The 13,440-nt window shown below is 38.9% G+C and overlaps 1 protein-coding gene across 2 annotated transcripts in view; it reads left to right on the top strand.

Annotated features, from left to right (window-relative positions):
- The window catches only part of LOC149815987 (polyadenylate-binding protein RBP47B'-like), a 51,144-nt gene extending 39,461 nt beyond the window's left edge, over positions 1 to 11,683 (top strand). Inside the window, exons 3-9 of one of the 2 annotated variants that reach the window (XR_016428103.1) lie at positions 8,899 to 8,975; positions 9,633 to 9,763; positions 9,930 to 10,026; positions 10,144 to 10,305; positions 10,674 to 10,774; positions 11,207 to 11,386; positions 11,463 to 11,683. Coding sequence is in view for 1 of the 2 variants with exons in the window: in XM_089990285.1 (XP_089846411.1) it covers positions 8,899 to 8,975; positions 9,633 to 9,763; positions 9,930 to 10,026; positions 10,144 to 10,305; positions 10,674 to 10,774; positions 11,207 to 11,297 (659 nt within the window). In the remaining variant the exon portion in view is untranslated. Of the gene's footprint in view, positions 1 to 8,898; positions 8,976 to 9,632; positions 9,764 to 9,929; positions 10,027 to 10,143; positions 10,306 to 10,673; positions 10,775 to 11,206 lie in introns of both variants that reach the window. The other variant, XM_089990285.1, reaches the window with a different exon arrangement.
- Positions 11,684 to 13,440: the final 1,757 nt, after the last annotated feature.

The following is a 13,440-nucleotide window of genomic DNA, read 5'->3' as shown; positions in this document are numbered from 1 at the left end:
TTTAGAAGGTAGCCGATTTATCAGATAGACATATGCTAAAACCGCTTCAGCCCAAAAGTCTTTTGGGATGTTTTGAGAAACAAGTAATGTTCGAGTTGTCTCTATTATATGTCTATGCTTTCTTTCGGCTAATCTATTTTGTTGAGGGGTTTTCGGACAAGATCTTTGGTGAAGAATACCATGACTTTCAAGATAATTTTTGAATTCACTTGAAAGATATTCTCCACTAGAGTCAGTTCTAAAAAATTTTAGATTCCCATTAAATTTATTTTTAATCATCATATGATAGGTTTTAAAAATCGAGAAAACTTCATATTTGTGTTTAAGAAAATAAATCCAACAATATCTCGTGTAGTCGTCAACAAAAATGACATAATATATAAAGCCTCCTTTTGATAGGATGGGTGCCGGTCCCCATACATCCGAATGGATAATTTCAAAAGGTTTTGTTGTAAACATAGATCTTTGACAAAAAAAGGCAATTTTTTCATTTTCTCAAGAATACAGTCGTTACAGGTGAAATCACTTTTATATAGACTTTTAACAAAAGGTAAATGAGAATTTTTTGCAATATTTGGATGTCAAGTCTCTTGTGCCACACCTTAATATCCTTTTGTTGGACAACATTACAAAACGGGTTCTTTGGAATTTAAAGGGAATCAACATAATATAGATCGCTCTTCCTAGAGCCTTCCCCAATAAATCTCCCGAATCGGCGATCCTGTATCCAAAATTTGTTAGATGAAAACTTTATATCATACCCATGATCCGAGAGTTGAGAAACGGAAAACAAATTTAAGTTTAATTTGGGTATAAATCTAATTTTTGGAATAAAGAACCCTTGTTTTTCAAAATTTCATATTCCTTTTACTTCAAGAGATGTTCCATCCGCGGTTGAAACAAAAGATGGAGAGAGATTTTTTGAGTATTCAAAAAAAAAAACTAAAACTTGGGGTCATGTGAAAAGAAACACCCAAATCTAAAAGCCAAGAGGTCTTACCGGGAGGATAAGAGGTTGACATGGCGGCTCCGAAAATAACCTCTTTTAGAAGAGGTTGAAGTGCATACACGATTTGTTGCAATGAGAGAGCTCTATTTGAAGATGATGAGCACTCTTCCTTTTAAGGTTGAGATGTAATAGTCATGGCAAGTAACTTTTTTCATTTTGGGCAAATAGGCTTGATATGCCCCGGTTCCTTACAAAAATGACATAAAAGCTTGCTATAATCCTTCTTCCTTTCTTGACCACTTGAGTTTTGATTCTTAAAGTGTGGAGGCTTGTAGGTCCTTAGGTTGCTCCTTAGTCTTGAGACGACATTAACTCTTTCATTTTCTTTATTATTGAAAGGTGTAGCTAGAACACTTGTGTTGTTCTTGCTTATACCTATACGAGTCTCTTCCCCACTTAGTTTAGTAATTACATCTTTAAGAGAGGGGGAAGTGAAGGCGAATAAAAGAGAAGACCGGATTTGTTCGAATTCAGGCCAAAGTCCATTCAAAAAATTAAAAAATCTATCTTCTTTCAATTGTTTATGACGAAGCTCTATGACTTCTCCACTCTACTTGGGTTCGAGTATAGCAAGCTCATCCCAAATAGAAGAGAGTTCGGCAAAATACTCCCTTATAGTCATCTCTCCTTGATGAAGAGTTAGCACCCTTTTTTAGATGTAATATTTATGGGACAAGTCCCTAGAGGTGTACATCTTCTCAAGGTACTCCCACGCTTGAGAAGCTTTCTTAAACTTGATAATATTGGCGTTAATTCTTGTTTCTACGGATGAGAAAATCCATGAGAGGATTTTAAAATTTCTCATCTCCCATTCTGCATGCTTTTTGGTGTAGTCTTCAAGAGCCTTGGCTCTTTCTTCGCCTTCAAGGATTTTTATTTTTCCTTTCTCCATCAAGATTATCTTTGGCTCCGGTTCGGGAATCGAGCCTTGGACATAGCCCCAAAACCCTTTCCCTTTAATATGAGCCTTCATGTTTCCGGCCTAAACGTGATAGTTGGACCTATTGAGTTTGAAGCCGAGAGAAAAATGAGTTTTTTTCACCCATTAGATAGGAGAGATGATGAAAAACAATACATACCACAGGATTTTTAGACATTTCTTGATAGAAGAGTCTTCTAAAATATTGGATGAACAAGAGGATCCACTTCAATCACCAAAAAATCGAAGGCACGCTTTTCAAGGCACCCAAAAAGTGAGAATCCACACGATCTTTCTTTCTCCAACCTTGCTTTGATACCATGTGAAGAATCCTTGTAAATAATCAAGTTTTCAAATAACTTGATATTTCAAATACTCAAGACACAAAATAAATGCACAGTGTTTATTAGCTTTACACCACAAAAGAAGTGCAATAAATGCACAATGTTTATAAGCTTTACACTACAAAAGAAGTGCAATAAATGCACAGTGTTTATAATACATACTTGCTATGGGCTCACATAGCCCTTATTTATAAGCATACTTAAAGAGTTGTTGGGAATCAGCCCAACATCTATCTTTTTTAAACTATGTACAACAATCAGTGGCTGACTGTTGTACACTCTACTGACTGTGTACAAAAATATTACATAAAAAAGCAAAAATAAGAAATGAAAAAATTACAAAAATAAGAAAAAATAAAAAAAGACAAATTACAATCATATTAAAAAACATGAATATGCGTAAAATGTGGAAATGACTAAAATACCCCTATAGCTAATACATTGTCTTATGAATTACAATTTAACAGTTTAATGCATAATCTATCACCTTGCCATGCTGCATCAGAACATACCCTAATCCCCTGTGTGAAGTGTCACTATAAATGGTGAAACTGCCCATCGTAGAAGGTAAAACTAAGACAAAGCCGATTGTCAACCGTTTCTTTATTTCCTCAAAGCTTTGCTCGACTTATCATTCAACTCAAACTTAAATTTTTTTGGTAAGCTTAGTCATTGGGGCTGCAAGGAGAAACCTTCAACGAATCACCGATAGTACCTGGCCAGTCCAAAGAAACTACGAACCTCAGTAGCATTCTTGGGTCTACCCCAATTTGTGATTGCTTCAATCTTTACTGGGTCTTACCATGATTCCATCCTTGGAGACAATATGCTTGAGAAAATACATGTTCTTACCAAAATGTATACTTTGAGAACTTGGAATACAACTGATGTTCTCTAAGTGTATGCAAAACTATTCTCAAGTGTTCTTCATGTTGCTTCTTCGTAGCTGAATAAATAAGGATGTCATCGGCCAACACCAACACGAACTTGTTCATGTATAACCTAAATATTCTATCCATTAGATCCATGAATGCAACTGATGTATTAGTCAGCCCAAAAGGCATGACAAGAAACTCGTAATGGCCTTATCTCGAACCAAAGGTTGTCTTAGCCATGTCCTCCTCTTTAATCTTTAGTTGGTGATATCCCGAATGCAAATCTAATTTCAAGAAACACACCGCGCTTTGCAATTGATCAAATAGATTATCAATTCGTGGTAATGGATATTTGTTCTTGATAGTCACTGCGTTCAACTATCGATAATCAATATACATTCGTAGTGATCCATCCTTCTTCTTGACAAAAAGTATTGGAGCACGCCATGGCGATACAGATGGTCGTATGAAACCTCTCTCCAATAGTTCTTAAAGTTGCTCCTTGAGTTTCTTGAGTTTCGCAGGTCTCATTCGGTAAGAGGCTTTATAGATGGGTGTTGTTCTCTGAACAAGATCGATCTGTAACTCAATCTCTCGGTCAGGAGGAAGACCTGGAAGTTCCTCCAGAAATACATCCGCATATTCTCGCACTATCTCAACGTCCTCAATTTTGAAGTTTTCCTGTTCCTTTGTCTTCATATAGGCCAAAAATCCAACATATCCTCCTCGAATGTATTTGTAAGCCTTAAGACGAGATATGACAACTGGCTTGGTTAATTTCCTAACGCCCTGAAATATAAACGTTAGAGCTTGGGGTTTTTAAAAACTAACATAGTTCCTTCTGCAATCAATAGTGACATGGTGATTGGACAACCAGTCCTTGCCTAGGACTACATCTAAATCCTTGAATTCTAATTGCAAAAGGTTTACCGATAACTCATGGTTGTCTATACACACCACAATTTTTATAATCCGTGTTTACTATGACAAAATTCCCTGTAGGTGTTTCTACTTGATAAGGAATGTTTAAGTGTGATGGTGCAACCGATAACAAATATCTGAAAGATGGGGTGGTGAAACTGTGTGTTGCTCCTGAATCAAACAACACATGTACTAAAACTTCTGAAATAGGAAGTGTACCTTCCACAACATCAGTGTTGTCATGGGCTTCTTGAAGTGTGACAACATATACTCGGCCTGTTGTTACTTGCTTCTGCTTCTTGCTCGCAATGTCCCTACGGTCGGGCTGCAGACACTTACTAGCATAATGACCCATCTGGTTATAGTTATAACACTTAACGTTCTTTACATCACAGTGACCCTCGTGCTTCTTCTGGCCACAAGTTTTGCACTTGTCTCCAAGATGAGTCTGATTTCGTGTCCTCTGTCTCTTTGCCTATTGTCCGCTTATTGTCTTGTCTTGTTACTTGCTGTCATTCTCGTTGCTTTGACTTTCTTAGGACTTCATGTACTTTTGCTGGTAACGACCTCCATACGTAGCCTTTTTCTGAGAGGTCTCACGCCTTGATTGCTGGTCCTTGGCTTCTCTTTTGTCTTGGGATTTTCTTTCGTTTTCTTGTCCCAAAATTCATACCTAGAAGCTTGTTCCACAAGCCGACTGTACTTCTTTATTTCTAGTGGCCCACCAACCTCAAGATTTCAGCCCTTAAGCCCCTCTCATAATACTTGCATTTCTCCTTCTCGACCGCCATCAAAGACTTTGCAAAGCGTAAGAGGGAGTTAAAATGCGCCGTGTACTGAGCCACAATCATATTACCCTGTCTTAACCTTTTGAATTCTTCTTCCTTTTCTATTTTCTCGGTCCTAGAGAAAAACTGCTTGTGAAACTTCTTTACGAACTTGGACCATTACAAGTGTTCGATTCTAAGGTGTCACAGATGGATCTCCACCAATGTTCTGCGTCCCTCGCTAAATTGGATATGGCTACCCAAACCCTTTGATCTTCCGAGCACTGGATAACATCTAAGGCTTTCTCTAACTACATTAGCCAAATTTCCGCTAATATGCCATCCGGTATTTCATCATATAAAAGGGGGTTGTATATTTTTGAACCTTTCGACTCAAGAAGTGACACCCGAGATGATGGTCTGCGGTTGTCTCTGCTGTGCTTGAGTGGTTTGCAGTAGTTCGTACAGGACCCGATCTGTAGTGTATTGCAGAGGTATTCCTGTGTTCTTTTCCGCATAAATGTTTACTGGAGTCAATGTTGGAACTTCTTGACGTTGTGCTTCCTGTCTTAGTGGAGTACGACTACCTAGGGTATGAGATGCATATGATGCTTTTTTAGACAATGCACTTCTTCGCTCCCCATTCTCATGCCCAGCCTCCACTTGTTCCACTTCATGCCTAGCGGCATGAGTCTCTCTTGATAAGTAAGAAGTTCTTATACGAGTAGTTATAATGTACTGCATGGCAATATGTTACACGATAATTACTTAATTATGCTTATTCAAGACAGGTATATAACATAAACACACAACATATAACAAATTTTCTCTAGCAATCATTTTATTTATATTCATGCAATACACATATGATGACATTATGAGTGCTAAGTACAAGAACTTTCACTAAAACTATCACATATAACCGTCATCACTAGATATAGCGTGATAAGGGGGCGTTGCAGTAGTGTAGTTAGGTGAATCCAGGTTGTACAAGGGTGAAGCAAGAGAATGGTTGAGGAACTCTAAGACTCTGGGGTATAGGAGGGTTCGTCATCTCCTTGATAGCTTGATGAGCTACCTTAGAAAGCTGACACCCCAATCATAACCAGACCATTTTTTATGGCTGCAGCAACCACTGCTTCTCTGTAGCTTGCACGAGACATATAGAGTCCTCGTGCACTTCTTATGACCCCTCTAGTTCTATGTATAATCCCTCTCTTGACGGATATTGGATACCCCATTGCTTCTCTGTATACTGACAGATCAACTCGAGAAGGATCTGCCATCGCGGCTCTATAGCGAGTAGGGGACATGTGGTGTTCCCGAGCACTGATCATGGGCCTCCCTCCTCTCACGCATTAAGCCCGTGTTCTAAATGCCCCTCTTCTATTAGCTGAAGTGTCATCTCCCACGACTCTCCCTTGGATCGCCTGTGGATCTTGATGATGATATTGATGCCTTCTTCGAGCACAGGGTCGTGGTTGTCCTCCTCGTGTTGGAGATAGTACCGGTCGATCTTCCAACCGGTTCCATGCCATATCTCGAACCACTTTCCCAAGTCAAACATTATCAAGGCTATACGTGTTACCACAACGGCGATACGATCTAAGTGGTTACAATTCTCCATTCTTATCAACAGAATGACCCTGGTTAAGTTTCTATCTATTGGAGACAACATTTTATTGAACATATGATGAAATGATGTAGCTTTTATGCCAACCTGGCTCTAATACGAATTTGTAACACTCCGATCCGGGACCTCTCGAGTTCGGGTTGGTGGGTATTACTTTCTAGAGGGAAGAGTACAAAGTGAGGACAATAGAAACATGACAAATTTTTTTTTATACTCACATTATAGTCTCATAAACTCAAAGCCCTCATAGGTTACATCATTCATCCATATCACAAGTTAATAAAATAAAACATAAAATAAAGTCTCATCTCCATCTAGCTGCCTAGGGACATTTGTTGGAACAATCACGACTCTGGTCAATCACCTGGAACCTACAATTGTAATTATAAAAGAAGGTGTGAGCATACAACTCTGTAAGAAATATTTATTGACAATTGAAGACTTTAACTTACAACTGTACTACGCTCTAAAGTTCCTAGTCTTAGTTTAATTTTACACTTGTTTGTTTCTTTTAAATCTCTCCATTAATCCTCTCAAAACTCATAAGCTAACACTCACTTGATGCTAACTGCAGTATTAAATTGGCTATACCGGTAATAGCCTACTTTGGGCATAGCAACCCATGTAGAATACTTCAATTCTACGGTGTTGGTTAAAGTATGAACCGCTCTTTGTCATCTCATGGGAGTCACGAGACACTGCAGTGAAAGATGATATGCCGATAGCTAATCAGAGAGTTAGGCTAGAGAGTTATACCTGCTCATCAAGGTTCGTGGTTCATGCTACATCTTGGTCTGCCTAGAGTCCCAATTGTTGTGTGAAACATAGTCCCTAGGATGTATTTAACAACTCATTGTTTTTCCACATAAACTACCTTGAGTTCACTATTTTCTTTGTAATTTAGCTAAGTTTCTCAAGTTCTTCGTAGGGTTCTGATATTCATCAAAAGATCTAAGTATGCAGACGATGTAGTGGCACTGCATCAATAAATCACCAACGGCCCACGCTTATGACGACTTTCACTCCGACAGCTATTAGGTAGCCCTTTCCATCCGTCGCCACCCATAAATCCCGGAAGAGGCGACATATGGAAAGAGCTAGCTGATGGTCGTCGGAGTGAGAGCTGCCATAAGCGTGGGCCGCCAGTGATTTATTGATATAGTGCCACTACATTGTCTGCATGCTTAGATTTTTTGGTGAATATCAGAACCCTAGGAAGAACTTGAGAAACTTACCTAAGTTACAAAGAAAATAGTGAACTCAAGGTAGTTCATGTTAGAAAGCAATGAATTGTTAAATACATTCTAGGGGCTATGTTTCACACAATAATTAATACTCTAGGCAGACCGGGATGTAGGATGAACCACGAACCTTGGGGAGCAGGTATAACTCTCTAGTCTGACTCTCCAATTAGCTAACGACTTGTCCTCTTTCCAGTGCCTCGTAACTCCTGTGTGATCACAAAGAGTGATTCATAATTTGACCAACATCATAAAATTAAGGTATCCTACACGGGTTGCTATACCCAAAGTAGGCTATTACTAATATAGCCAATTTAGTACATTAGTTAGCATCGAGTGGGTGCTAGCTTGTGAGTTTTGAAAGGATTAATGAGGAGATTTAAAAGAAACAAACTTGTATGATATGTGGTGTAAAACTAAATTAAGAATAGGGCTTAGAGCGTACTACAGGTATAAGTTAAAGTCTTTAGTTATTTATAAATATTTATTATTGAGTTGTAGACTCACCCTCCCTTTTATAATTACAACTGTGGGTTTCTGGTGATTGACCCGAGACTGACCAGAGTCGCCACTCTTTCAACAGGTATTCTTAGGCGGTTAGACGGAGATGAGACTTTATTTTATGTTTTATTTTATTGAACTTATGATATAGATGAATGATATAGCCTGTGAGGGCTTTGAGTTCACGAGACTGTGATGTGAGTATAAATTTTTTGTTTTGCCATGTTTTTACTGTGCTCACTTTATACTCTTCCCTCTAGGAAGTAATACCTATGAGCTCAGACTCGAAATGTCCCGGATTGGGGTGTTACACATGCTTACAAAGTCATGGATACTTTGTGAACTTCTTGTATGCTGCACAGTCTTCAGTTCATAACTCTAGTTGCATGTTCTGTGTACCATACACCCAACAAAAGTATATGGGATCCTGTTCATTGTTTTGTTTTTGTTGTTGTTCTTAATCTGTCCTATACGCACCTTCATAGTTGTGGTTCTGAATCTTGCAAATGTCCTATATCATGTTGCATTACCTTCTTTTTTTTTATGACAAATCATGTTGCATTACCTTCAATAGCAATATACAGTCTTCCTTTCCTTTAAGCTGTGAGATGATGGCCAGTATTTCATCAACTTGCTCTGCATATACAATGTTTGTTCTTATTGTTATATTTGTTTTATTTATGTGCAGTCGCCTATCAGGTTCCAACTTACAGCACTCCACCTGTTCAAGCATATTCGGCTGACACTGATGCCAACAATACAACTGTGAGTTCATGCTCTGCCATCTATTTCGGTTCTGGTGAACCCAGGCCTGAGTTCACCAGAGCCGAACCCAGTTGGCCTGGTTTCAGTTCTGCCTAGGTTCAGCAGAACCGAAGCCAGCATGCCTGGGTTTGGTTCTGTTGAACCCGGTCCATGGTTCAGGTTTTGTTGAACCCAAGCCTGAGTTCAGTAGAATCGAACCCAGCTGGCGTGGGTTCGGCCCTTGCGTCAATGAGGGGAGGAGGAAGAACAAGAAACACAGGAGAGAGAGAGACCTAGGTTCGTTGTCGTCGAAAAAGGAGTCGGGGAGGTGGCCTTTCCTCGTCATCGTCGCCACTGGCAGAAGAGTTGCAGTCGGGGAGGGGGAGGAGGGGTCGGAGCGGGGTGGGGGTGGGGATGGTGGTTGCACGATTGTGCCCTAACGCCCTCAACCCATTTTTTTTAAAGGACCAAAATAGACTCAGTCAACATTGATCGAGTCTGTTTTGGTCAAATATAACCCTAGGTGCAGACTGCACCCAGGGGTATTTGACAGCACCCGGTGCGGCAAATTTTATTTACTGCCACACCTGCACCTGCGTTGCATTGACGCGGGTGCGGTGACCCTTTTAAAGAGTCCATGTGACAGGTTCTCACCCACAGTTTATTCATTCCTAGCAGATATTTGTTGGTGGGTTGGACGTGAATGTTTCAGAGGATGAATTGAGACAGATCTTTGTACAGTTTGGGGATCTTATTTATGTTAAAATATCTTCAGGGAGAGGATGTGGATTTGTACAGTTTGTCACGAGGTATTTGATTAGCTTTTCTTTAACTATTGACCTGTGGTTTTCTTCTCATCTTATTGATAGACAGTCACATCCAAATGAATATTTAAATCCTTTTTGTTGATTGATCCTTTTCCCGATTTTTTTATTTTATTTTAATATTTTTGCTTCTCTATTATTTTCGCTGTAGGACATCTGCTGAAGAAGCTTTACAAAGGTTACAAGGGACCATGATTGGTCAGCAAATGGTCCATCTTTCTTGGGGTAGAGGTCCTACAACCCAGCCGGTCAGTCTGAGCTGTGTTATTTTGCTTTTAACTGCCAATAATGACCAGTAATTTGAACTTGCTTTTATTATTATTTTCAAGTAATGTTTGATTCTTACTGGCACTGAGACCTTGCAGGATCAATCTGGTGGCTGGGCCCAACATGCAGATCCTAATCAATGGGCTGGAGCTTATTATGGTTATGGGCAAGGATATGATCCGTACTCATATGCTGCTGCTCAAGATCCTTCTTTGTATGGATATGGTGCTTACACTGGTTATGGCGGTTACCCCCAACAGGCAATAAATTAACCTCTTTTTTTCCATTTATTCCATCTATTTCTAACTCATGTTCCTGGGTGTTAGATAATTAGATAACTCGTATGTTATTCTTCTAGGTTCGCATGCTTAACTTTGATATGACATGAGAGAGTTTCAGGGAATTTTGTCACTGGTTAACAGGAAAATGTAGTGTATGTAAAAGTGATAAGCCATCGTGGATCATCAGGTAATTCGTCAAAATGCAGATTAGTGCATATGAATAGATTGATAATAAATTGAAAAGGAGTCAAGATGACCCACAATGTGTAGGAAGCATTTGACAGATAATTGGTGCTTTTAAGTTTTTGTCTTCTACTTTTGAGCACTTATCTGGTGATTGCTTTCAGGCTGAAGGTGTTCATGATATGGCAGCGATGGCTGGTGTAGTTCAGCCTCTAGAACAAAAGGAGGAGCTCTTTGATCCCTTGGCAGTACCTGATGTCAACAAGTAATTCGTCTTCTTATTATCTTTGTTGTTGAATTGAAGAAATAAACCAGATAATGCATGTTCATTCCTCAAGGATTTTCTTAAAAGTGATATAGTATAAGCACTGGCCATTTAATCTCTAATGTTGTTCCGTCAATGTTTCCATTGTTAATTTCAGAAATCACTAGTCGACGCACTGCCATACTGTTTATGACATACTATGTGTGGTGCAGGTAGTGCACGCACATTTTAATGTTATATCATGATTTTGACCATGTTAAAGAATTGGATAGAGGAAAGATGACACAAATTTTGCAAAGACGTCATGTGCTATGATTTTTCCCTTGTGTATTCTAACTTGATTGAAGTATTGGATTGTATACAATGACTTTTTATTGTGCAAGCAAGATTGTTAAGTGTTTATTAATGCTTCCGTGCCTACCTGATGGTCAGATTAAATGCGGCTTATCTTGCTGTTCACCAAAGCACCATGCTAGGGAGGCCCTTGTGGTTGAAGACATCTTCACTCTCACATCAAGCTTAACTTGGTATCAGAAGCTCAACTCCATGTGTGTTTTGCAACTTAATGAAGGGGTGGGGCAAGCGGCTCGATTTGGTTGGCCAATTTCACAGGTTGGTTGGATCATGCATTTGATTCTAGGCTGGGGTTGGTTGCGTAACCCTAATTCAGTCTCTCTTGTGTGTGCAGTTCTTCAAAGTTTTGTTTCATAACCATGGCTCATTTTGGGCATAACCATGGCCTTTAGTGACTTCTGATTTAGCGAATTCAGTCAGGCTAACGTGCACCCATTCATGTGTGTGTGTGTGCACTCTCATGCACATGGAAATTGGATGGTGATATGCGAGATTTGTGCTGTCCAGAGTCCCTTTATTTCACACAAAATTATTCAATTGGTGCATGTTTCCAACCACACGGTTTCTCAAGCTAATGTTTCGAGTATCGTCCTTTCCACTAACATTTGTGAACGCATAGATGGAAGGGCTCCCTATGTCTGTGTGGAACCTTTCCACTACTCATTGTTTATAATGTCTCTGTCTATTAGGTTATGACTTGAATTTTGGTTCATTTGTTGTAGTTTGGACATGTCTCGTGGAGATTTCAGCACCAACACCAAATTCGCACCTGACCGATAAATGTTGAGATGAAATATAAATGGTTCAGCTTTAGTTCACATATTGGCGTAACAATACCCAATCCAATCAGATCTGCCATGATTAGATTTGAACCTGATTCAGTTAGGCCGCATCTTACCAGGTCCGAAACAATAGGATATCTATTAAATCCTCATGGACAACAGCCTAACCATATCTACATTTTAATGAATTTGGATATTTTCAAGTGATTTAGCAAAACTGGTTGCGAAACCTGGTACTAACCTGACCATTCATCTAATGTGATATGGAACAAGCTCAACTAAATCTGACTAGGCGGATTTGGTTTCATTTGTTGACGGACCCCAAGGCTGCCCCATTGTCATCCCTGTTTAGGTTGGATAGCCTTGGATAAAACTGAACCTGAAGGGACCACCTTCGATGCATATGGATACCATGAACCATGATGATAATGTATATACCTTCATAGACATGTACATATAATAAGCAGGCTTTAAGTTGGTCAGATGTAAGAATGCTGCAACCGAGTGGCTACAATTAGCATTTAGATCCGGTTTTGCTCACTGAATGCAACAAAGGCTGTGTTTAGGAGCAGGTATTGGGGAGGAGATAAGAGGGGTGATGGTAGTAGAGAAGAAAATGGGGGATGAAGTTGGAGTTGTCAGCAACGTCCTTGTGATGATGTAGTAGAAAATTGCCCATCAACACCAGTCTCTTATACCAAAACAGGGCTTCCAAGCACCTGTAAGGGTCGGTGTTATCTATTAAATTTTGATTAAATATTATATGTTCTTTCGCTTACAAACCTGTTCATTGAGCGATTCTGATTCAAGGCGGACACAGTTAGCTCTTTGATCTTAGGTAGAAGAAAGATATGAATGCTCTGTTAAAATTTGATTAAATACTATATGTTCTTTAGCTTACAAACTTGTTCATTGAGCGATTCTGATTTAAGGTGGATGCCATGGCAGTTAGCTCTTTGATCTTAGGTAGAATAAAGATAAACAGGTGAAGATTAGTATAGCATTACATAAAGGATCCAATTTGGGAGTCGTGCCATCACTCTCATTATGAACACCTTCAATGTAATGTTTCAAAATTTTAACCTGAAAATATGATATTTTTTTAAATATTAATTTTAATACATAATGATATAATAGGCTTATCAATGATTACACTCCAATTGTGCCCATGCCTAAGTGTAAATGCAAGCATGTCTTAGGCTCTTAGTACTAGATCTAGTATGGTACCATCAAAGACAAACCAATTTGACTGCATTATGTATTATAAGTATTCAAACATATCCAATTTAAAGTATTTATCAAATAAATGAATGTTTGTACAAACAATTTTAAATTAAATAATCAATCAATCTAAAATAAAGTCTTTGAGATTCAAATTAATGGTTCACATAGCACCCCTGTAGCATCCCGCAACTACTTTTACTTGCTCACTCATTACTTGTATTTGTATAAAAGGTAGTGTTAGATTATGATGAGTCTAAGTAGAAAACACACTAAACATGTATGCATATACGAAACTAGACAACATGA

Source organism: Nuphar pumila, chromosome 15, assembly GCF_984573655.1.
Source record: "Nuphar pumila chromosome 15, dmNupPumi1.hap1.1, whole genome shotgun sequence".
NCBI lineage: Eukaryota > Viridiplantae > Streptophyta > Magnoliopsida > Nymphaeales > Nymphaeaceae > Nuphar > Nuphar pumila.
Note: the sequence above shows the minus strand (reverse complement) of the source record. Positions and strands in the feature narration are given on the sequence as shown.